Consider the following 23,635-nt stretch of genomic DNA (forward strand, 5'->3'; position numbering starts at 1 on the left):
CAACCACCTAGTACACCCAAGCAATCCGAAGCAGCATTTGGGAAAACTCCCTAACTACTGCATAGTAACACTCTGGCAACCAGTACACCCTAGCAATCCAAAGCCACATTTGGTTAAGCACCCTAGCAACCACATAGCAGCACTCCGGAAACCACCCAAAACACTGAAGCAACCGCAAAAAAACACTTTGAAAAAACACTCAAGCAATTTCATAGTAACACCCTAGCAACTACCCAGAACACCCTAGCAACTACCCAAAACACCCTAGCAACTGCAAAGAAACCCTTAAGAAAAATACCTCAGCAACTGCATAGCAACACCCTATCAACTACCTGGAACACACTAGCAACAAAACAACACTTGGGAGAACACCCTAACAACTGCATAGCAACACTCTGGCAACCACCCAGTACACCCTAAAAATCCAAAGCCACGCTTGGTGAAGCACCATAGCAACCACATAGCAGCACTCCGGAAACCACCCAAAACACTGAACCAGCCGCAAACTAGCAACTACCCAGAACACCATAGCAACTGCAAAGAAACACCCTAGCAAGCACGTAGCAACATTCTGCCAATCACCCAAAACACTATAGTAACCTTATAGCTGCAGTCTGGCAACCACCCAAAACACCCTAGCAACTACAAAGCAACACTTTGGAAAACAAAGTGAAACTGCATAGCAACACCCTATCAACTATCCAGAACACCGTAGCAACCGCAGAGCAACACTCAGGGAAACACCAAAGCAACTGCAAAGCAACACCCTAGCAACTATACAGAACACCCTAGCAACTACACAGAACACCCTAGCAACCATACAGCAACACTCTGGCAACCACCCAGAACACCCAAGCAACCACAAAGCAAAACTCTGGGAAACGTCCTAGCAACCACTTAATAAACCTTTAGCAACCACACACTAGCACACTAGCAACTGCATAATACCCTGACAACCACCCAGAACACAATAGCAACTGCACAGAACACTCTAGGAACTCAAGCAATTAATTTGACTTTTTTTTTTTTTTTTTTCTTTTATCGATCGATTTATTTATGAAGTCTTTAAAGGAAATCCACACATACAGGCCAACAAAGCCTCCGGTCAAACACTGGAAGCTTTCAGTGCGATCGCTGTCATCATCGTTAAATAGCCGTGTGATGAATTAGCATTTCCCAGAGCGCTGCGTAAGGGTTATGAAGGGACGGGGACCGGAGCCAGAGCTGGAGAGGAGCTGCTGTGAAATGTGCTTCCTGGCCTCGTTAATATTGGATGAGCTGCTGTCATCAGTGCCGATGCTCCGATAAACCATCAAGATTAAGTTAAGATTATACACTCAAGGTCAAATTAAACACTAGCACACACTTCTTAACGCACAAGACAGCAAATACAGCTCCAGATAAAGTCTAGACAGCGAGCGCAGTGCGCTTTTATCTCCAAGAGTCTTAAATGACAGCCCACTTATTGATTCCACATCTATAATTAACTGTATTGCATTCAATCGTCTTTTTTCTAGCCTAATTGAACAGTTTAGATAACACAGATTCCTTCAGCAAGAACAGAACACCATCTGGCAAAAGAAATCCATCTGAGAAGAACTACATATTGTCTATAGAAAACTATTGCTCGCTCTTGTGAAACTATGCTCTTTGGTTGCTAGGGTGTTGTGGGGGGTTGGTAGGTAAAAAAAGAGCCATATGGCTTGAGTCCCTTCTTCAGTGCAAGTCTGAGGGTGAAAATATTCGCCTGACGTCATCATACCCAGATTCTAGTCAGAATATGAGTCTGATACTGCTCCATTGGGCTGTGATTATGGGGCGTGTTTCAACCAAATCAGAAAAGAAAATGCCTCTGAGAAAAAAACAATCAGAGCAACGGCGTAAGTGACGTATGTTGAGCGACGCATAGTTGTCAACAGAACTCAACTGCATGCACACTGGAAGAAGTAGAAGAAGACGAGTGTAAATTATCTTTGCCGGAGTACTTACTAACACGATCATCATTTTTGAGAGAAATATTAAAGGTGAATGCATATATGAATAAGTTCTCCTTTAGTAAACAAATTCAACCCAAGCGCTCTTTGGTGACGTGGATGATTACGTTACTGTTGATCATCTGTCCATCATCGTATAAAGCCCGCCCTGACAATTTGATTGGGAACAGCTCTGGTTCGATCATAGTTGCTCCACACGGATCAAGTCCAGACCAAACTTCTCGACCTCAAATGTTGTGGGCGGGGCTAAGTTCGACAGGCATCCAGTCTATCAGAAAAATAGATTTTTCTCCAAATTGATTTTGCTGACTCTATCGATTCCAACAAATCATACATCATTTTTGTCTTCTCATTTTTTAAGCGAGAATAAGAAAATAACAGTAACAAATTTTTGAAAATGTGAATAAATTCTCCTTTAGTAAACAAATTCAACCCAATTGCTCTTTGGTAACGTGGATGATTACGTTATTGTTGATCATCTGTCCATCATCGTATAAAGCCCGCCCTTACAAATTGATTGGGCCGAACTGCTCTGGTTCGAGCATAGTTCAGAACTTCCCGACCTCAAATATTCTGCCTTCGGAGGACACATTTCAAGGTAGGAAGGCATCAAGGCACGTCCGAATCTAATGTTAGCTTCACTTCCTGTCTCCTGAGGTACCTTCACTTCATCTGATCGAGTTTTGAAGGCAGCATATATGTATCCTTCGCTGCCTTTGATATCCCACAATCCTGTGCGTTCCATTCTGTGACAGTTGAGCTGGAAAAGAAGATGGCGTCCGAAAGTTGCGTTTGCTGGTCAGTTTGTGTGTAAACATTTTCCACTTCTGATGTCATTTCTAGCGGAAACTGACTAACGTAGTAATTAAATATTTTTTTAGTTCTCACCAAAGCTCTCTCTATTTTGCTGTAGATCATTTAACTGTTACACTGCCTCTGAAATCAGTTTGGTGAGGTGCCTTCACACACAAACGCTGCCTTACAAGCCATTGTCTGATAAGGCAGCAAGGCAACGAGTCGGCTGCCTAGGTTTTCAGCCAATGATCACCTTAAGTTTGGCTCGTCAATGTCAAAATGATTGAGATGCCCAATCAAATCAAAGTAGGCGGAGTTTACCGATCATAGAAGCAGAGCACGAATTCCAGCGTGAAGCATCAGTTTAACGTCGAAAGAAAGTGAGGTAAGCTAAACACATGTGAACTGTTTTGCGATAGAAATGTTAAACGACCAACAGTAACATCCAGTGATGCAAACTACTTACTTTTTTCTCTCAAATATGGCCGTTTTGAAATTCAATTCAAGAAACGTTTCACGTTTTCGACATTTTAGGCATACAAATAAAAGTAGTACATATGTGCATATTTTAATGCAAATTAATACAAATATTATTTGCAAATAGTTCAAAATGATTATTTGCCAACTAGTATTAGACTTAGAATTTCCTTCACTGTTCTGTTTCTATAGACTTTATAAATAAGTGTTCACACTTACAAGTAAGTCAGATAGAATAAATGGTATGCATATTTGCCGTGCTGTCCGAGGAGAGGGCTCCCCGGTACCTCTGGTTAGGAAAGTAACCAGGGGCCTCATTTATAAACGTTGCATACGCACAAAAGAAGGCGTACGCTGCTCTCTACGCAATAATTGGTATTTATAAAAAGCAAACTTGACGGGAAAATGTGCGGTCCTTCACGCAAGCTCTGACCCAGGCGTACGCACAAAAACGGGTGAAATGGGAAATGACGACACCGTCGGCAGATGGAAGAAACACGTGAAAGTGTGTGAAACTGTAGACCGTTGTGTAAAAGAAATGGCAATACTGCCTCTCATAAATAACATGAAGACTTCACAAAGCAAGTCTTACATTTAACAGTCTACACGAACACCCGTTTGATCGATCTGCAGTGTAAAACAAACAAAATCAAATGAAAATTACAACAGAAATGCAAATTAACACATATTTGTGAAATATGTTTTGCAATAATATTGGCATGTTATGCAATTCATCCTCATAAATAATATGGTAAACAGAACGAAATAATGTACAAAACTGATATTCTCGTCAATGTGTCCATCTGGCGAAGCAGATATAGATGCAATTAGATAGACAGATAGATAGATAATTAGGGAGATATATAGATGGATAGATAAATAGATAGATGGATGTATTAATTGTCCACTGGGGAAAGTTGTTTTCATAGTAAAATGTATTCATCAGCTACAGAATCATGGTATTCATATTTTTGATAAAATAACGTATGACGTATGTCTCAACCATTCAGAAAGCTGCAAGAAATTACATTTGCACTGAACGATGTCCCATTTCCACATAGATTATAACCGACATTTGTAGCTTGTCAGATGCATTAAATGGATGGAAATAAAATGCCCCATCACAATGCGTAATGACGCACATTGGCTGATCTTGCGCTCTAGAAGATGTGGCAAATGGAAGGAGTCGGAGTGAACGCATCTTCAGACAGCAAGAAGACGTGCTGGCAAACAAGGACACACTCTGGCGATGGAGCGCTAGACGCTTTTTTGCATCGACTTTGATGTCCGACCATTTCTTTTTTATTTCGGCCACGGTCCGAGGTTGTGAGGCTACAGCATTTACGGCGTCTGCAACCTTTTGCCACACTGTGCCCTAAAAAATGTTCTCCTCTTTTCCACCTCGCCAACGATAACTTCTACTTCACATTGAGTGAAGTTACGTTTTTTTTTTATTTCCTCTCTGTGTTTGCCATGATTTTGCAATCGATGAATATTAACTTGACTATTGACTATTTATGGGCAACTATGGGCGTGACATGAAGCCGCAAAAGCTGTGCTACATTTAGAATTGATTGTGATTTATTAAGGGAAAACTGCGTAGGATGTGCGTGTGCACGGTTTTATAAATCCGAATATTTCTGTGCGTACGCACATCCTATGTTTCATCCGTACGCCACTTCTGACGCAAATCCTACGCAAAGTTTTATAAATGAGGCCCCAGGTGAGTGTGAGGAAGATGGGGTGGTGGAGGGATGCTGAAAACCAGTCAAGGAACATAGGTGAGTCGACTGGGTATTTATGTGATCCTCCACTTGTGCTGATTGGGTAGACATGTTGATTACTGATAGCTGACAGCTGGTTGGAATGACATAATGATTGGACAGATCATTTGAACGTGCTCCTGCTGAACTTTGTTAATGAAACATCATTTCAAGACATGGTTACAGCCTTGACTCTTCTGATTGGCTTGGATTTTTGATTGATTTTGTTGCGTTGTGTCTGGTGTGTGGACAGACAAATTGCTTGTCGTTGGAATCTTATCGCATCACGTGAAATCTGAACGGGTAAATCTTTCACCCTCAAACCCTGTTTCTAACCACACAACGGGTTCAGTTGGTCATACGAATTCGATACATTTACCAACAGAAATCTGCTTAGCCCCTTTCACACAGAGATTCCGGAAACTACCGGGATCATTTGATTTTGGTGCATTCACACTGCCAGTGATATTCTGGAATCTCTGTGTGCGTTCACAAACATCCCGTAAAGACACGTGACATCAGGATGTCTCCGCAGCATCTAAAGTTTGCTTATGAAATTCGATCATAAACTAGCGCATTGTGTACCGTTCCACTAAGCTGGAGAATGATCTCAGCTTCATCGCCGTCACTATGTCACACTCCTTACGGCATCGGTCCTGCCTTTTGTTCACACAAGGCGTGTTCCAGGACCGATCCCGGCAACGTTACTAGGTCCCCATTCCGGGATCAATCCTGGGATGTGTCTGCGTTCACACAGAAGGCACTCTAGCAATTTTATGGCAACTTTCAGGGATCAACGCTCTGTGTGAAAGGGGCTCTTGGCTACTTGGTGAGCTGTACTTCATCCATCGCCACACTATTGACAGATAATGGATGTTTTTACTCTACTGCACTTTCTGACCCGAGTAGTTGCCTACTTGACTGCACGGCTGGGCGTGCAGCACGGCGAAACTTGAGCTTGTGCTCTGGAGGTGAAAAAAGATCCTTGTCTAATGGAGCTGGAGGAAGTGGGACTCGAATTCTGCCCTGAGACGGAAAGAAGAGCCGCCCGTCTGCTTGGCACGGCCCCGCCTCATATCGACCTGCCCAAGCACTCTTCTAAATATCTGTCAATCGATGGAGTCTCACAAACAGTGAGCTCACATTCTTAGTGTCACAAGAATGATTAGCAAACAAGGTTGTGATTAGCAAAAAACATTAGCATTGACTGACTGAGCCGGCTAATATGAGCTGATACGCTAGTTGAACCATTAAATGTGGATTATGTAATACAGATATCATGTATTTATGCTCGTGGGATGGTTTGTTTGTGTGCATATGGCATATTATCCGTTCTGCACCTTTTAAGTAGTTTGATAATACATCCCACCGGAGGCATCAGATAATAAACATCCATTATCAGTATGCGGCCAGAGGCGTTTAAAACCCCATATGCACTTACCAGGCAGGAGACTAAATATACTTAAGTGCTCTAAACCGATTCTTCAATAAGCGCTACCAGATATATTCTTGGCCTTTACGGCGAAGCACCAAATAATTCACTCAGCTCAATAAGAGCTCGACTCACGGGAGATCTCGAATGGCATGAGCGCCGGCTAGAACCTTGAGATCAGCAACAATGACAAACAAGATGCCTATTTCACAGACAGGCAGCCCTCTTTTCATCAGCATAAAGAGATTAGCTGCAAACTCAGACACGCTCTTGAGGGAAGAACGATACAGCAATAATCTGCACAGAAAACTCACATCCTATATCAGCAGTTTTGAAATGAACACCTCCAACCAAATATGACGATCCTACTGTGAGCTTCCTATAGTTTAATGTATATGTATAAAAACCCATTTATATAACAATAGATCTTTATAACCAAAAATAAATAAATTAAAAAAATTAAAAAAATTGTAAAGCTTCTTACAGCTTAATGTAAATGGATGGGGAAAAAAAGAAATTTATATAACAATAGATCTTTATAACAAAAAAATAATAAATATATAAAAAAAATAGTAAAGCTTCCTACAGTTTAATGTATATGCATAAAACCCAATTTAATTAACAAAATAATATAAACTAATAATAAAATAAAAAAATATTCAAATAGTGCTGTCAAATCAATTAATTGTGAAGATCACATCTAACAAAAAAGTTTGTGTTTATATAGTATAAATTAATATATGTACATGGATAATTATACATATATGTTTATATAATATTTGTATGTATGTATGCATGTACAGGGAGTGCAGAATTATTAGGCACGTTGATTTTCTGATCATATTTTTTTTCCAGGCACATTTGACCAATTCCAAACCACAGTAATCCTAATAACTACTATTGATTTAGTATTTAATAATGTATAAGTGATATATAATTGTTCATGAAGGCTGGAAATGAAAATCACCTTATATTCAGGTGTGCAGAATTATTAGGCATGTTTTCTTTTACAGATGAATTGAGCCAAAAAAGAGATTTAACTCAGACTGAAAAGTCAAAAAGTATTAAATGCCCATGAGAAGGATGCAATACTAATGCAATACTAGACATTGCAGTTAAGGCATGACCATTGGACAGTGAAATGCTTGTTGGGTCAGCAGGATCTGACAAAAACAGGTGGTGAAGAAATGACACCTGTTAACTGCAAAAGAATTAAGAATTAAGGTGAAGAATTAAGGGTGAAACCATCAGGAACCCTTTAGTCTCCAGCGCCACCATTTTCCAAAGCTGCAACCTACCTGGAGTCTCCAGAAGTGCAAGGTGTCAGGATCTCAGAGACTTCAGTTAGGTAAAGAATCCTAAAAAATGACCCCCACTAGATAAGAATCACAAGCTGAAGTGTTGTAAAATACATGAAGAAGGTTTTTTTTATAGGCTTTATGGACAGATAGGTTGAGAGTGACTCTTGAAGGACCAGCACCACATCCTCTAGTACCACTGTTTGAAGAATTCATCTTCCAGAATCTGGCAGTACGTTTTGGGAGTTCATTTTAGTCCATCCTGAAGTCCGTTTTGCAGAGATGGACTAAAAATGAACTCCCAAAACGTACTGCCAGATTCTGGAAGATGAATTATTTTATTTTTCAAGTATATGTACTTTATCAGTGTTCATCTTTGTTTTACTTCACAATATTCCAAAACATAATATTGTAATTTTTACTGCACTATGTTTCATATTGAATATAATTTAATACTTATTTACATAAAAAATGTAGTACTGTATACTTTTACTCAAGGAAAAGTAATTCAAAGTTTTACTTGAGTAAAAGTAAGGAAGTACTACATTTTTTATGTAATTAAATATTAAAGTTTAAAAAAAACTTATATGAAACGTAGTGCAGTAAAAAGTACGACAGTATGCTTTGGAATGAAGTGAAGTAAAAGTTTTCCAAAGAAAAACTGTGATAAAGTACATATACTTTAAAATATTAGTTAGAATAGAGTAGAATTTAAAAATACTTCACTACTCTCCGCCTCTGCATATATTATATAAACACAAACTTTTATGTTAGATGCGATTAATCACGATTAATTGATTCGACAGCACTAATTAAAATACAAAAATGTATGATAAAATAATGATAAAGATAGTACGATATTATAAAGACTTATAAAGTTATTTCCCAAATTAACTTGGATTGTATTTCGTTAATTATTAAAATATAGAATAATTAGCCAAATTCAAATTAATTTTAAATATGTACTCAAAAATATTTATTTTGTATTCTACCACTACTTCAGTAGGCATACACTTAAATTCAATATTGCAAGAAAACAGCTGATTTTTCAAAAACTTTGACATTTCATTAAAGTTTCCAGCTTAAAACAGTTCATTCATAGAAACTAACTCCAAATAGCCAGATTTTGTCCTAATGAAAACCCTATCCCGAAGAACAATCCACAATAACCTTGTCATCATATCTGACAAATCTATGCAAACACTTGCCAGAGACCAATTTCCAAAACTTCAACAGCAAGTCTAGAGAGAAAAAAACCCTTGAGTGGCCTTGAAACAGACCAATGTATTATACAAAAGCAAGCTACACCGTATAATTATCAATCATGAGCAGTCAAAGGCTAATAATGGGGGTCTGAGATGCTGTTTTCATTTGCAACGCTGAACACAAAGAATAAATGGCTTCTGATTCCTGTTAGATACAGTGAGAACACCTATTCATCTTCTCTGACGCCTCAAGTGCGCTGAGTCCATTTATCTTCTCACAAATAAAGTCAGCCTCCCTTAACAATAACACGCCAAGAATGGATTGAGCGCCGGGGGGCCAAAACTAGACTCCTACTTAATACGAGTCTATCCGAACGACTGTCCTACCTCTCTCCAGTGTTCAGGACCGCAGTCCTTCCCGGCGTAGTTGCACTCCAGCAGCATGTCTTCCATACGGTGACGGGTGCGATTGAAGAACTCGGGGAGGCTGAATCGAGACCCTTGCCTGTCGGGCTCCGGCGCCAGAGGGATTCCCGGCGCCATGTTGTCCTCGTATCCCAGCAGCGGCCCCATGAAGAGCAGGTCGCTGTAGCTCAGCTGCGAGCGCCGGAACGTGTTGAAGTTGCAGAGCGTGATGGCGGGGAATATCATGTTCTTGGCGTTGCGCTCGTCCAGCATGGTGATATAGTCGTACTGGTAGTAGTAGATGATGCGGTCTACCACCTGCACGAGGAACATGGAGATCGCCATCAGGAAGACCACCGTCCACAAGACCCGGCGGACGCTTAACTTATTGCCCTCCACAAAGACGTGGTTGCCGCCGTGGAGGGAGCAGCCGCCAAAAAACGTGGGGAGGCTGATGTCGGGGGCTTCTTCGTCTTCTGGCCCATCGTACGCATCCAAATCGTCGTCTTCCTCCTGGTACTTGCCATTCTCGCCATCTCTTGACCACCCCACTCGCTTGTAGTGGTCGTCGAAGCTGTCTTGGTGTGAGCGGCCGTCCGGCTCGTTGTCTGTGCTGAAGGAGATGGTGCATGTGATTCGTACCATGGTGTTAAACTCAAAACCAGTCAATAGTGAAACGAAGAACTCAAAAAAAACTGGTTTGGGTACACTTAAAAGGTCATTTTGGAGTACATTTTAGATGATTTTTGAACTCTAGAAAAGCCAATCCAGACTTGATCACTGATCTCTTCAGAAATGGTGTTGAGCGCTCTGACATCCCCTGCAATCTGTCTCTCCATCCACACCGGGACATCTGAAGAGGAATGGGCGCTGTTGGGATGTTATGCACTCCCTGGCCCCAAACTCCCTCCCTCGGACAGGGAATACTCCCAGTGCAACCAGCATCTGATGTCAGCACCAGATCACATTTCATTGCGCATTTATGCTGTTACGTAAATAATACGGGGTCGTTTATATCACATAATATCTGCTTCATGAATCCAGATGCAAAGAGTCATGGGATTTTGTCCTAGGTGATAAAAAGTACAGCGGCCGTCATGCTTTGATAAACAGTACTGAATGCGTCAACACCCCTGCTTTATCAGCTCATGAATAAACACTCTAGTTTCGAGGAAAGCCAAGATCAACATGAGTGCATGTGTGTGGCGGTGGCTCAGAGTTGAACAAATACCGCACGACGCCATGCTGAAAGCACACGGACGCAAACCTAAGTCTCATGATTGTTCTTATTTATTTTTACTAAACTTGAAAAAAGCTCATGCACTGAAAGGAAATGAGCACTTACTAATCAATTTTATCATTGAGCAGAATCAATTCTGGTGTTATTTCAAATACATAGAACTTTTGCACATACATTTCTGTGTTCATGTCAATGGGACAATTTGCATAAGAATGAATTTAGTAATTCAAATTAAGAAATGTACATAGAAATTCCATAAATAAGACCCCTCATGATTAGCTGCATGTTTTCTATTCTAGATTGTGCAAGAATGATTCTGGCAGAATCAAAGAGTCAAGCATTTTCGATTTATTTTCATTTGGAAGCAAAATGGAGGCGTTTTTAAGCACTGTCTGTCTTTAAAATATACAGTGTCTCGTTGCACAGCTGCTCTATTGATTGATCTCTATTGACGACTCGATGACAATCTGAGTTTCTCTTTCTTTTCTATGACTAGGAAATGACAGAATTCAACAGACTTTAACTGAACTCTATAGGGGTGAAATTAAACTTCAAATTATTTGAGGTTTGGATGCAATGGAGCAAGAACCACTCTAGTCGGGAATAGTTATAAAATCAAACTTGAATACATTTTTATTGTAGCATGAAAGTCTATTTTCCAAATAGTGTTGTGATATATTTATATAGTGTTTTGTTTTCCAACAAGCAGTATTTTAGCGTGACTTTGCAAATTTTTAGGGGGGGATTTTTGAGGCAATTATAAGAGATGCACTAATGTATCCGCCAATAAAAGCTATTATTTTCACTATTAGCCATTGGCCGATTGTCAGGGCTGATTATATCCTGTCAATCAAAAGAGTGCAGAAAAATGTGTCAGACAGCAGCTCACACTGTTAAGAAAATCTCTCAGCTTTCAAATTCTGTCAATTTTATCACAGAATTCAAACAATAAATGCCATTTTGACGCTCTTAAATGATGTGACAGATCACTGTAGTGCCTCAGAGCATGAGTCTTCTCTTCCCCTTTAATACAAGTTATATCTCAAAAAACATGCATGAACATCAGAAGGTTGAAAGACTTGAAAAATTAGTATAATCACTCAATCTCAAAGATGTAAAAAAACAAAAAACAGCCTGTGAATGTCATGTCATGTTTGAGTGTAATTATTTTATCTAAAAACAAATAGCAGCTGAATATAATACTTGTTGTTAATTGTAACCTCTAATATTATAGTAATGGACCAAATAAGAGGGTTCCCTGTTTAGTTTGCAGTATTATTAGGGAGAGATTTTTTTCTTAAGAAAAATCAATCTATCGTTATTGAATATCAGCTATTGGTATCGGCAGATGTCATTCTAAATAATCAGCTATCTGTATCGATATTGGCAGAGATCATTACGAATAATAGGCTATCGGTATCTGCAGATATCATTCTGAATAATCGGCTATCGGTATCGGCAGATATCATTCTGAAAAATCGGCTGTCGGTATACATCATTATGAATAATCAGCTATGGTATCGGCAGATATCATTCTGAAAAATCAGCTATCGGTAGATATTCTGAATAACCGGCCATCGGCAGATATCATTCAGAAAAATCAGCTATCTGCAGATATCATTCTGAATAATCGGCTATCGGTATCGGCAGATATTGTTCAGAATAATCAGCTATCGGTATTGGCAGATATCATTCTGAATAATCGGCTATCGGTATCGGCAGATATCATTCTGAAAAATCGGCTATCGGTATACATCATTATGAATAATCAGCTATGGTATCGGCAGATATCATTCTGAAAAATCAGCTATCGGTAGATATTCTGAATAACCGGCCATCGGCAGATATCATTCAGAAAAATCAGCTATCTGCAGATATCATTCTGAATAATCGGCTATCAGTATCGGCAGATATTGTTCAGAATAATCAGCTATCGGTATCGGCAGATACCATTCTGAATAATTGGCTATTATTTGATAATAAATTCTGAATAATCGTTCTGAATAATCGTTCTGAATAATCGGTTATCGGCAGATATTCTGAATGCTGCCATATATCTAATTGAGATCCAGATCAACTGATTTGAATAAAAAAAAATGAATGAAAACAATTCTGCCTACTCATCATTTACAGTAGTTAAACTACAGCAAACTTACACTTTTGAGTAGCCTGCATTACCAAAAAGTAACTTTACTGTAGCTAATTTAAAAGAAAAAATAAACAATTTATTTTGATGGTTCCTTTTGAACATTCATTTGACTATAAGTAAATGTGCAATTACATGTCAACTAACTCTCATTAGAGAGCTAACTGCTGCTAACTCTTTATTTTGATGCTCCCAGCAGACATCCTACTAAGTAACTTTGCGAGTACATGTCAACTTTCTACTGATAGTTAGTAGACATGTAGTTGCAACGTTACTTATAGCCAGGGGTTAAAGTGGGCCGGAACGGTCCGGAACTGCGTCAGATAAATTAATAACTAAATAGATCCAGCTGGATCATCTCACGCACAACGCTGACAAACTCGTTTGGCGCTTTCGCCACTCTATTGAACTGATAACGAGCGCCAGGCAGTCGCTTTATCCGTTTGAATACAAGTGCAACATCATGTGTACAGTGTTGAGGTAAATTATAGGCTGCCTACACGACTGCAATCATGGCCGGAGTCAGCTCACCGGTATTTTTCAGAGGTGTAGCTGTATAATAAATGTTGTAAAATAATTTAAACCAGATTAGGCATAGAATAATGAATGTGTGTGTACATTTTGTGAATTAATTTATTAAACGTATTTACCTAGCGTTCGTAGCCTTCAGTGAATTAATAAAAATAAAAGGCTATAAATATCAGTTGACCCTATGTTTACTTTCTTCACTGAGGTGAAAATGAAGAGACTAGTTAGAGCTCAGCTTTAGGATGGGAAGAGACAGGACAAGAGAAGGAGACTGAGAGAAAAAGAAAGAGTGATGGAAATGAGAGAGTGATGAAATGAGGAGCGAACAGGTGTGACAAGATAAAAGCTATTTATTATTATTTATTTGTGTTAGCATTCAAATACCTTAAAATGCACATATGTAAATCAGAGAAATAAAAAGTTTCTTTGGGGGACCATGCCGCCCAAACCCCCCTAAATAGCTCGAATTTGGGACCTCACCGGTTTTAAAATTCCTTAAGTCAGTTTTATACTCAAAAGTTGTTGCTGTTTCTGGAAACATGTTTGCTTTGACCTATGAGTTAATGCATTTATGATGTTAATCGGTTGCAGCTTGGAATATTTATAGGCCTACTTAATATTAAAATTGAATATTCAGACATTATATACTCATTGTATCTCTGTGCTTTGACGATTTAGTAAAAAAAAAAATTGTGGTAGAAAACGTTGTGGCACCAAGATCAGCTAATATGAGGGCCCTTGGGTTCATTGCCTCAGTTCCAGTCAATATGGGAGCTATTTTTATTGGATGTGAGACAATATTTGGACCATCATACATTGTTTTTTTGTTGTTGTTTCTTATGTTTTATGATACAGCAAAACTTTTGATTCTGCATTTTAACATTGAGACTGCAGGTCTATTTAGGCTGTGATTTATTTCTATTGTAGTTGCGTCTTCAGCCATTTTGGTGTGTTAAATGTTAAGAATTTTTATACTTCCCCTTTTTTATGTTTGATTTTACAATGTGAAAAACAAGGTTGTGTTCCATATTATTTTAACATAGTATCATCATGTCAGTGTAGATGGACCAAAATAAAACAATTAAAATGTAAAATAAATAAGTATTGTGATACTTGGCGCCAGTGACACTCTTGTCCCAAAAAGTATTGCTATACCACGATGCTCAATATGTTGAGTCATTTTTCCCTGTTGGACCTACACAAAATTGAGGGTTCCCCCACCTGCCAAATCCCACTTTAACCACTGCTTATAGTCAAAAGAATGTATTAAAGAGACCATCAAAATAAGGTAAAACCTTTTAAAATATGAACAGCATGAGAAAGTAGAGACTCAAAGTAGCTTCAACAATGGATAGTCGGAGGTCATTTAAAAGACCATTTCAAAATTGGCCATTGTTTTAGACCCATGTCCAATAAAAACAGAGGCCACGCAATCACCTTCCAAAAGCTGCCCACTGCAAGCAGCATCCAACAGATGGCAGCAGAGCTCAGCGTGTGAAGCATCCAGACCCCCTGCCAAACACATTCCCCCGTGTCGACCCACAACACTTGAAAATGCAATCAGTCTGATTGCCTGAAGCTGCCTCTGAAAATGAATTCTCAACATGCTCGTATATATTTCCCAAGTCTACTCCTCAACAGGTTTCTCCACGCTCCATTCAATCTGCCCTTACTCTTGAGGAAAAGTATGGAATGAAAAAGAGGGATTTAAAGGAACAGCACACTGAAAACAAAAACGTGATTTTTCTTCATGTAATTTCTTGCTATTTACCAAGTTTTATCTGCCGAGTCAAGCAACACTATTGTTATTTCTCATACTCATGGTCATCCTCAGGTCCGGCCTATAGCAAATGCAAGTACTATCTTGTTCAGACACTAGGGGGCAGTAGATATGTTGCCGTACTGCGACTCTGTGCCTTGAGGGCGGGCATGTCATTTGAAGCGCATGGAGATGGTCCATCATTTCCACTCAAGACCCTCTCAACCGTCAGCGATGATAGACCTGTCGTTACCATGGATACTGGCAGCGAGGGAAAACGCATGAAGACCCATTACCATGGACGTGTGGACGCACACACACATTCACACGTATGTAATTTGATTCATCGACTGCTGTGAGAAAATGACGTCCACTCTGTGGCTAACATTTGAATTGGCCTACTGGGCACTAATCGCATTATTTAACACCAGGAAACCTGCAAATGTTTACGGAAACTGAATTAATGAGACCGGCTGGTCTCGAGTGGCACGAATCCAGAATAAAACATGAAACCAGCTGGCACAACCACAAGTGCTGGAATTAACGAGCACTAAACTACGAGAACCGCAAATAGAAAGATGAACCTGTTGGTCGTGGCAGTCTGATACTTGAAATACTGTAAGATATTGATAAAAGCTATGATAATTGCAAGCACTGTCAGTTATAATAAAGACAAAGGTCTTAAATCATTGTGAAAGAACAATTAATAAAAGTAGTGTAAAGATGGATTTAAATATTAAAATGTAAATTTATATATTTTTTTAAAAAACATAAATATTTAGCATTTTCATATAAGCAAAGATTGTTTAAAATATTAAAATTAAAATGTAAAATTAAATAAAATTGGATTCAAATATTAAACTAAAAATGTAACATTTTATAAATCAAAAATAAATGTAAAGATGGGTTAAAATATTAAAATGTATAATTAAATGAATAATTTAAACATTTAATAATTTAAATAAAAAATTTAATTTACATTTTCATGTAAGTAAAGATGAATAAGAATATTAAAATGGTTTACGTAAAATTAAATAAATATTTTCCAAATAATTAAATCCTTTCAATAAAAAACATTTAATTCACATTTTCATGTAGGTAAAGAAAAATTTAAATATTAAAATGGAAATGTGAAATTAAAAATACATATATCAAGGACAAATGTCAAGTCTGAAAATTGTGAATGAAAGAACAATGAATAAATTAATTCAATATACAGATGGATTACACAGACACACAGGTTTGTTTTGCTATCGATGTGAGGACATTCCATAGGCGTAATGGTTTTTATACTGTACAAACTATACATTTTATCCCCCTACACTACCCCTACCCATCACACACACACACAACCCCATCACAGGAAACATTCTGCATTTTTACATTTTTAATAAAACATTGTTTAGTATGTTTTTAAAGTTATTTTAAATATGAGGACATATGAAATGCCCTCATATTTCATGTTTCCGTCGTAATACCCGTGTCATTATTCAAATTTGTGTCCTCATAAATCACAAAAACACACACACGCACACATACACACACATAAAACACACATTCACACATTAAACTTTTATTTAATTATTGCCTGATGACTTTCTTCATACTGCTCCTCTGAAGCACTTTGAATGATCACGGTTTAAAAAACATGCTTCATAAATAAATATGATCTCAGTCCGTTTGCAGAAACAACACAGGACATAAGAGGCATTATCGCACACCGCAAAAACAATGGCAACACAAACAAGCGGGGACCAGGGACGAGGGGAACGATATGATTACTAACGCAGCTGGTTTGGGGCCGCGAGGGTCCCGCGCCGCTTTAAATAAGTTGTTTCGGTGGCGCAGCACGTTCTCGTGTACTGAGGTTAGACGCACAGGACCTCACCTTCCTCGAGCGTCTCTACTGTGCTGGAAAACACTGAAACTGAAATGAGAAACAGCATGACTGCACACACACAAGCACCTTCATAATATTCATGAAAACATTATGCTGCTTTTGTTATTACAAACGTGCGATTATTGGAATCATAGCATTAATTAGATATATTTTTGTGCCCGCTCTATACACTCGCCGCAGTATATTGCCAACATGTATAATTCATTTGTTGTTTGTCTGCAAATGCTAAAATTCAAATTAGATATTTAAAAATTAATTTGAGTCTTCCTCCTCGTCTTCCTTAAGGCAGAGATCCGGAGGATCCGCAGCGCTGACGGCATTTTCAACAGTTAAATTATAGCCTGCGTTTACAGATCTATTTATCAAACTCAAGCGGCTGTTGAAGCGCTCACAAACATTTACAATAAACAGCGCGCTCGTCTAGATCAATAACTCTAGCGTTTGTGTGTGCTGTCTTTAAGAGCACATGGAGACATTTCATCTGACAAATACCACAGAATCACGATGGATTAACACAAATACCATTCCACTACCCAGAATCCCGCTGTAGGTGAATCTTCCCTTAAGCTGCAGGATCGACCGCTTTGGATTTGAAGATACAAGTGGATCAGAAGAATCTGAAGCTTATATGAGTTTCACTGCCATGATGCCACAGTGGTTGCCAGGGTGTTGCTATGCAGTTTTAAAGTTTGTTCTGAGTGGTTGTTAGTGTGCTGCTAGGCAGTTGCTATGGTATTCTGTTGCTAGGCAGTTGCTAGGGTGTCTGGGTCGTTGCCAGGCTGACTAAGTGTTCTTAGTCATTTTCAGTTGCTATGCAGTAGTCAGTGGTTTGCTGCATGTTTCTAAGTGGATGCCATGGTGTCTGGTGGTTACCAGGGTGTTACTATGCGATTGCTGAAGTGTTTTGAGTGGTTTTTAGTGTGTTGCCATGTTGTTGCCAGGGCATTGCTATACAGTTGTCACAGTGTTCTGAGTGGTTTGCTGTATGTTTCTAAGTGGTTGCTATGGTGTTCTGAGTGGTTACCAGGGTGTTGCTATGCAATTATTGTATTGTTTAGAGAGGTTGTTAGCATGTTGCGGTGTGGTTTCCAGGGCATTGCTATAAAGTTTCCAAGGTTTTCTGGTAGGTTAGTGTTGCTATGGTAATTTGAGTGTTGCCAAGGCTTTGCTGTGCAGTTGCTAAGTTGCTTGGGTGGTTGTTTGTGTGTTGCTTGGCAGATGCTATGATGTACTGGGTCGTTGCCAGTGTTCTTAGTCATTTTCAGTTGCTATGCAGTAGTCAGTGTGTTCTGAGTGGTTTTCTGCATGTTTCTAAGTGGATGCTATGGTGTTCTGAGTGGTTACCAGGGTGTTACTATGCGATTGCTGAAGTGTTTTGAGTGTTTTTTAGTGTGTTGATATGGTGTTCTGAGTGGTTACCAGGGTGTTACTATGCGATTGCTGAAGTGTTTTGAGTGTTTTTTAGTGTGTTGATATGGTGTTCTGAGTGGTTACCAGGGTGTTACTATGCAATTGCTGAATTGTTTAGAGAGGTTGTTAGCATGTTGCTGTGTGGTTTCCAGGGCATTGCTATACAGTTTCCAGGGTTTTCTGGTATGCAGTTGCTAAGTTGCTTGGGTGGTTGTTAGTGTGTTGCTTGGCAGGTGCTATGATGTACTGGGTCGTTGCCAGTGTTCTTAGTCATTTTCATTTGCTATGCAGTAGTCAGTGTGTTCTGAGTGGTTTGCTGCATGTTTCTAAGTGGATGCCATGGTGTCTGGTGGTTATCAGGGTGTTACTATGCGATTGCTGAAGTGTTTTGAGTGGTTTTTAGTGTGTTGATATGGTGTTCTGAGTGGTTACCAGGGTGTTACTATGCAATTGCTGAATTGTTTAGAGAGGTTGTTAGCATGTTGCTGTGTGGTTTCCAGGACATTGCTATACAGTTTCCAATGTTTTCTGGTAGGTTAGTGTTGCTATGGTGATTTGAGTGTTGCCAAGGCTTTGCTATGCAGTTGCTAAGTTGCGTGGGTGGTTGTTTGTGTGTTGCTTGGCAGGTGCTATGATGTACTGGGTCGTTGCCAATGTTCTTAGTCATTTTCAGTTGCTATGCAGTAGTCAGTGTGTTCTGAGTGGTTTGCTGCATGTTTCTAAGTGGATGCTATGGTGTTCTGAGTGGTTACCAGGGTGTTGCTATGCAATTGCTGAATTATTTAGAGAAATTGTTAGCATGTTGCTGTGTGGTTTCCAGGACATTGCTATACAGTTTCCAATGTTTTCTGTAGTGCTGTCAAACGATTAAAATATTTAATCGCGATTAATCGCATTAATGCCATAGTTAACTCACAATTAATCGCACATTTTTATTTATTCTAAATGCCCCATTTCTTTTTGTCCCATTATTTTTTCTTATTTTAATGCTCTTATCAACATAGAAAAGTGGATCGGCTTGCTTTGTTCAAATGTTTGTTTTATTGAAAACAACATTGGCATACTGTAGTGTTCGATTTCACACCAACATTCTCACTTGAAGCAGTCATTCACACTTGGAGCAAATAATCGCTCACACAATGTAGCACTGTCCATCAATAAAAGGGTGAAAAAAATACTTTGTTGCACAAACAGCCCCTTCAACAGCCCTTTCTAAGGGATCAAAACAGGGTGATACAAAATAAAATTACAAAGTGCACATGCAAGGTAAACTAGGACTCCGCCTATAGTGCAGTTAAACCAGGGGTCGCCAACTAGTGAACTCCGGACCGCGAGATGCGTCCATCCGGACCGCGAAGCCTTTTGACGTAATGAAACAGTTAACGTTGCAATGCTCACTGTTACTACGTTCAGACCCAGACGCGCGGTCAAGCATGCAGTGAAGAAGAGACTGATGGTGCGCTCACACCGGACGCGAATGACGCGACATGCACGCCGCTTAATTCGCGCCGCAGAATGTCTATTTGCGTCTTTGCATTGACTTAAATCACTCGCGCAAAACGCTTCATTCGCGTCCGGTGTGTAGGCTACGCACCATCAGAGCAGAAAGCAGCGCTCAAGACAAGCACTTTTAGTTGAAGACCGCTGAGTTAAACCATGGCTTAATACGTTTCTCATTTCGGCATCTCACGCTTGCCATCCACGTCTACTCTTTTAATGGCCGAAACAAGTGCGGGCAGCCGCAGCGTGCCTGATGTTTTGTTTCCGGTCTAGCTACACCCGGAGTGGTGTTGTAGTTTTTCTAACGTTACTAGTTGTTGCAACAGCATGTGAAAAAACTACAAAGTTTGTTAGACCAAAAAGAACGTTAATCTCGCGATAAAAAAATTAACGCCGTTAAAATAGGTTTGCGTTAACGGCGTTAATAACGCGTTTAACTGACAGCACTAGTTTTCTGGTATGCAGTTGCTAAGTTGCTTGGGTGGTTGTTAGTGTGTTGCTTGGCAGATGCTATGATGTACTGGGTCGTTGCCAGTGTTCTTAGTCATTTTCAGTTGCTATGCAGTAGTCAGTGTGTTCTGAGTGGTTTGCTGCATGTTTCTAAGTGGATGCCATGGTGTCTGGTGGTTACCAGGGTGTTACTATGCGATTGCTGAAGTGTTTTGAGTGGTTTTTAGTGTGTTGCTATTTTGTTGCCAGGGCCTTGCTATACAGTTGCCACAGTGTTCTGAGTGGTTTGCTGCATGTTTCTAAGTGGATGCTATGGTGTTCTGAGTGGTTACCAGGGTGTTGCTATGCAATTGCTGAATTGTTTAGAGAGGTTGTTAGCATGTTGCGGTGTGGTTTCCAGGGCACTGCTATACAGTTTCCAAGGTTTTCTGGTAGGTTAGTGTTGCTATGGTGTTGCCAAGGCTTTGCTATGCAGTTGCTAAGTTGCTTGGGTGGTTATTTGTGTGTTGCTTGGCAGGTGCTATGATGTATTGGGTAGTTGCTGGAGATTGCTATGCAGTCGCAAATGTGTTCTAGGTGGTTTGCAGGAAATTGGTATGTGGTAGTTAAGTTGTTCTGTGTGGTTGCCAGGGCATTGCTATGCAGTTGCCAAGGTGACCTGAGTGGTTTGCTGTATGGTTCTAAGTGGTTGCTATGGTTAACAAGGCGTTGTTATGCAATTGCTGAAGTGCTTAGAGAGGTAGTTAGTGCATTGCTATGGTTGGTTGGTTCGTGTTGCTATGTGTTCTGGAAGGTTGCTAGATTGTTGATATGGTGTTTTGAGTGTTGTCAAGTATTTGCTATGCAGTTGCTAAGTTGCTTGGGTGTTTGTTTTCATGTTACTTGGTAGTTTTTATGATTTTCTGGGTCGTTGCTAGGGGGTTGCTATGTAGGTTATCTAGGTGGTTTGCAGAAATTTTATATGTGGTTATTAAGTTGTTCTAAGTAGTTACCATGGTGTTCTAGGTGGTTTATTTCTGTCTTGCGTGAAAATACTCTCTGGATGAGGTCTCTCTTTTAGTGGAAGTATATGATATTTTCCCACCTATTTTAACCTCCATGTAGTGTAAATCGGACTTGGCAAGCATCAATAATTTTAGTCATGTTGATATGAGACCCATATTGTACCATTTCATGATCTCAAACCTTTTCGTATTTAGTTATTTAGTATATAATGACATTTTCTGATCAGCATGTTAGCAATTAGAGATCCGCACAAAATGGATACGTTAAAAGCTTTCCACCAGTCTAATATGGAGAACGTACAATTCCTTCTTAAGTCTAATGACAGACTCGGCGACAAGATAAATAGCCTGATGTGAGGAGCCCCATTAAGACTCTTTCTTATCAGGAGAGCTAATGCTGATGTTGTGAGCAGGGATGCTGTTGTGCAGGAGGTAATGGAGCTAATGATGGGGTGGCGTCCTGCTCGGCGGAGGTTTTGTCTGATTGAAAGTAAATGAGGTTTTCATTAAAGTCTTCCATGATAATGTACATGTTTTGACGTCCAGATTTTAGCTCGAGTTGAGTCACATGATGGATGGAAATTTAGTTTGCCAAAGTTTTTTGCTTAATGCTAAAATCTAAATGATGAGCATTCTGAAAATGTTCTTCTTGAACTCTCACTTGACTCCATTGATCGTGATTGGATGAATCATGTTTTAAGACGTGAAATGGCTGATAAACTCACACTGTTTTATATTAAAGGGGTGGTAAACCACGATTTCACTATTCTAACTTTAGCTAGCGTGTAATGTTGCTGCTTTAGCATAAACAACATCTGCAAAGTTACAACGTTCAAATTTTAAAGCAAAGGGAGATATTTGCTTTTAAAGAAATCAATTTCTAAGGACTACAGCAAACGGCCGGTAGGCGACTACAGACATTCCTCCAGGGTCTCTGACATCAGCAGCCTCAATATTTCTATAAATCCCTCCTCCGAGAATATTAAATAAGGGGGGGCGAGGCCATTTTGTATCGCTACGTTGTTGTGGTATAGTTAGGCTGGAGTGTTGTTGCTGCAATGCCGACGAAACGCTGTTATTTTCATCCGGATTACAGGTCTGGGGTACTTGCTTTGTTCAGCCTTCCTAGGGACGGGGGTGCGTTGCAGAGCGTGTGTTTGAGCACGTGTGTTTGAGACAGAGGGGAACAGGTCGCAGATATATGCTGCCCATCATAAATCACGAGACAGACAGGGGTCGGAGGAGAAGACTGGAAAATGTGACATAATGGACAATATTTGTCTGTATTTGCAATTCATGAGCCGCAGTTCAGCTGCGCGAGACAAACACTGCCAGTGTGAATCATGCACGACGGGCTCCCGCTGCACATCTCACGGAGGAAAACTTCCACAATCTTCGCGAGTTCAATGCAGGATTCGCACAACGGCTTGTCCTGAAAGATGGATTTACAAACAGAAGCTGTTTACGGGCCACAACCTTTAAGTCTGATTTATTTTTCATCGATGTGTTTTCCTGTAATAGGTTGTAGCAAGGAAGTACACAGATGACAACACTGTTCTGCAAACCAGTCTGTTAAATGCTCATTCATACTTAACGTTATCCGACGAACAACTAACGTTACAATCACCTCAACGTTACAAAAATCTCAACAGCGAACTTGGCATTAGCGTAAATTATTCTTTGATTAGAGCTTTTATGTATTGTTTATCTACAGGCTTGCTAAACATGGTTCTGTGTGTGATTTGGCTAACTTACTAGTAAAGCCAGTGTTTAGTGTTCGTTTTGGGTTAATAGTTCTTGCGACAGATATTTGGCTATAATCGTTCTAAAAATACAAAAGTAACAGTGCCATTCAGTAGCGATCACTGTAGATCCGCAGTCTTTACTCTTGAGGACTGAACAGGTTCTGCTCGATCATCTTCACTAAAATTGTCGGGGTCCGATTCGGGCTCAAATTGGTATGGTTTTATTGACGCCATTGTTTCTAATACTGACCAAAGCACAGCCTCCGGTAAAGGTAAGGGGCGTGGCGTTTCCGACAAACGTGCACTGCGGTTAGCGAATCACAACACACTGGGCCAGCCAACCAATCTGAGCCCATTGCGTATTTTTAAGGGACTGGCTTCATACAACCCGGAAACCATCAGACCGTTTTACAAGGAGGGACAGAGCAGTGTAGAATAAAGGTCAAATATATGAAAAATAATGCCTTTTTTTTTTAAAACGAAGCATGAACACGTTACAGTGCACCCCACAAACACAATCAAGCCTTTGAAAGAATGTGTTTTACCACCCCTTTAGTATTTTTATATTAATGTGCCACTTAAGT

General features: G+C 39.7%; 1 protein-coding gene across 4 annotated transcripts in view; it reads right to left on the reverse strand.

Annotated features, from left to right (window-relative positions):
* The window catches only part of asic1b (acid-sensing (proton-gated) ion channel 1b), a 306,597-nt gene that overhangs the window by 82,184 nt on the left and 200,778 nt on the right, over positions 1-23,635 (reverse strand). The window contains exon 1 of one of the 4 annotated variants that reach the window (XM_079807342.1): positions 9,352-10,224. The exons of 2 other annotated variants lie outside the window; for them this stretch is intronic. In XM_079807342.1, the coding sequence (XP_079663468.1) occupies positions 9,352-10,014 (663 nt within the window). In that variant the 5' untranslated portion in view covers positions 10,015-10,224. Of the gene's footprint in view, positions 1-9,351; positions 10,225-23,635 lie in introns of those variants that run through there. One more of the 4 variants, XM_079807344.1, reaches the window with a different exon arrangement.

This window comes from Gobio gobio, assembly GCF_949357685.1.
Source record: "Gobio gobio genome assembly, chromosome: 24".
NCBI classification, from domain to species: Eukaryota; Metazoa; Chordata; class Actinopteri; order Cypriniformes; family Gobionidae; genus Gobio; species Gobio gobio.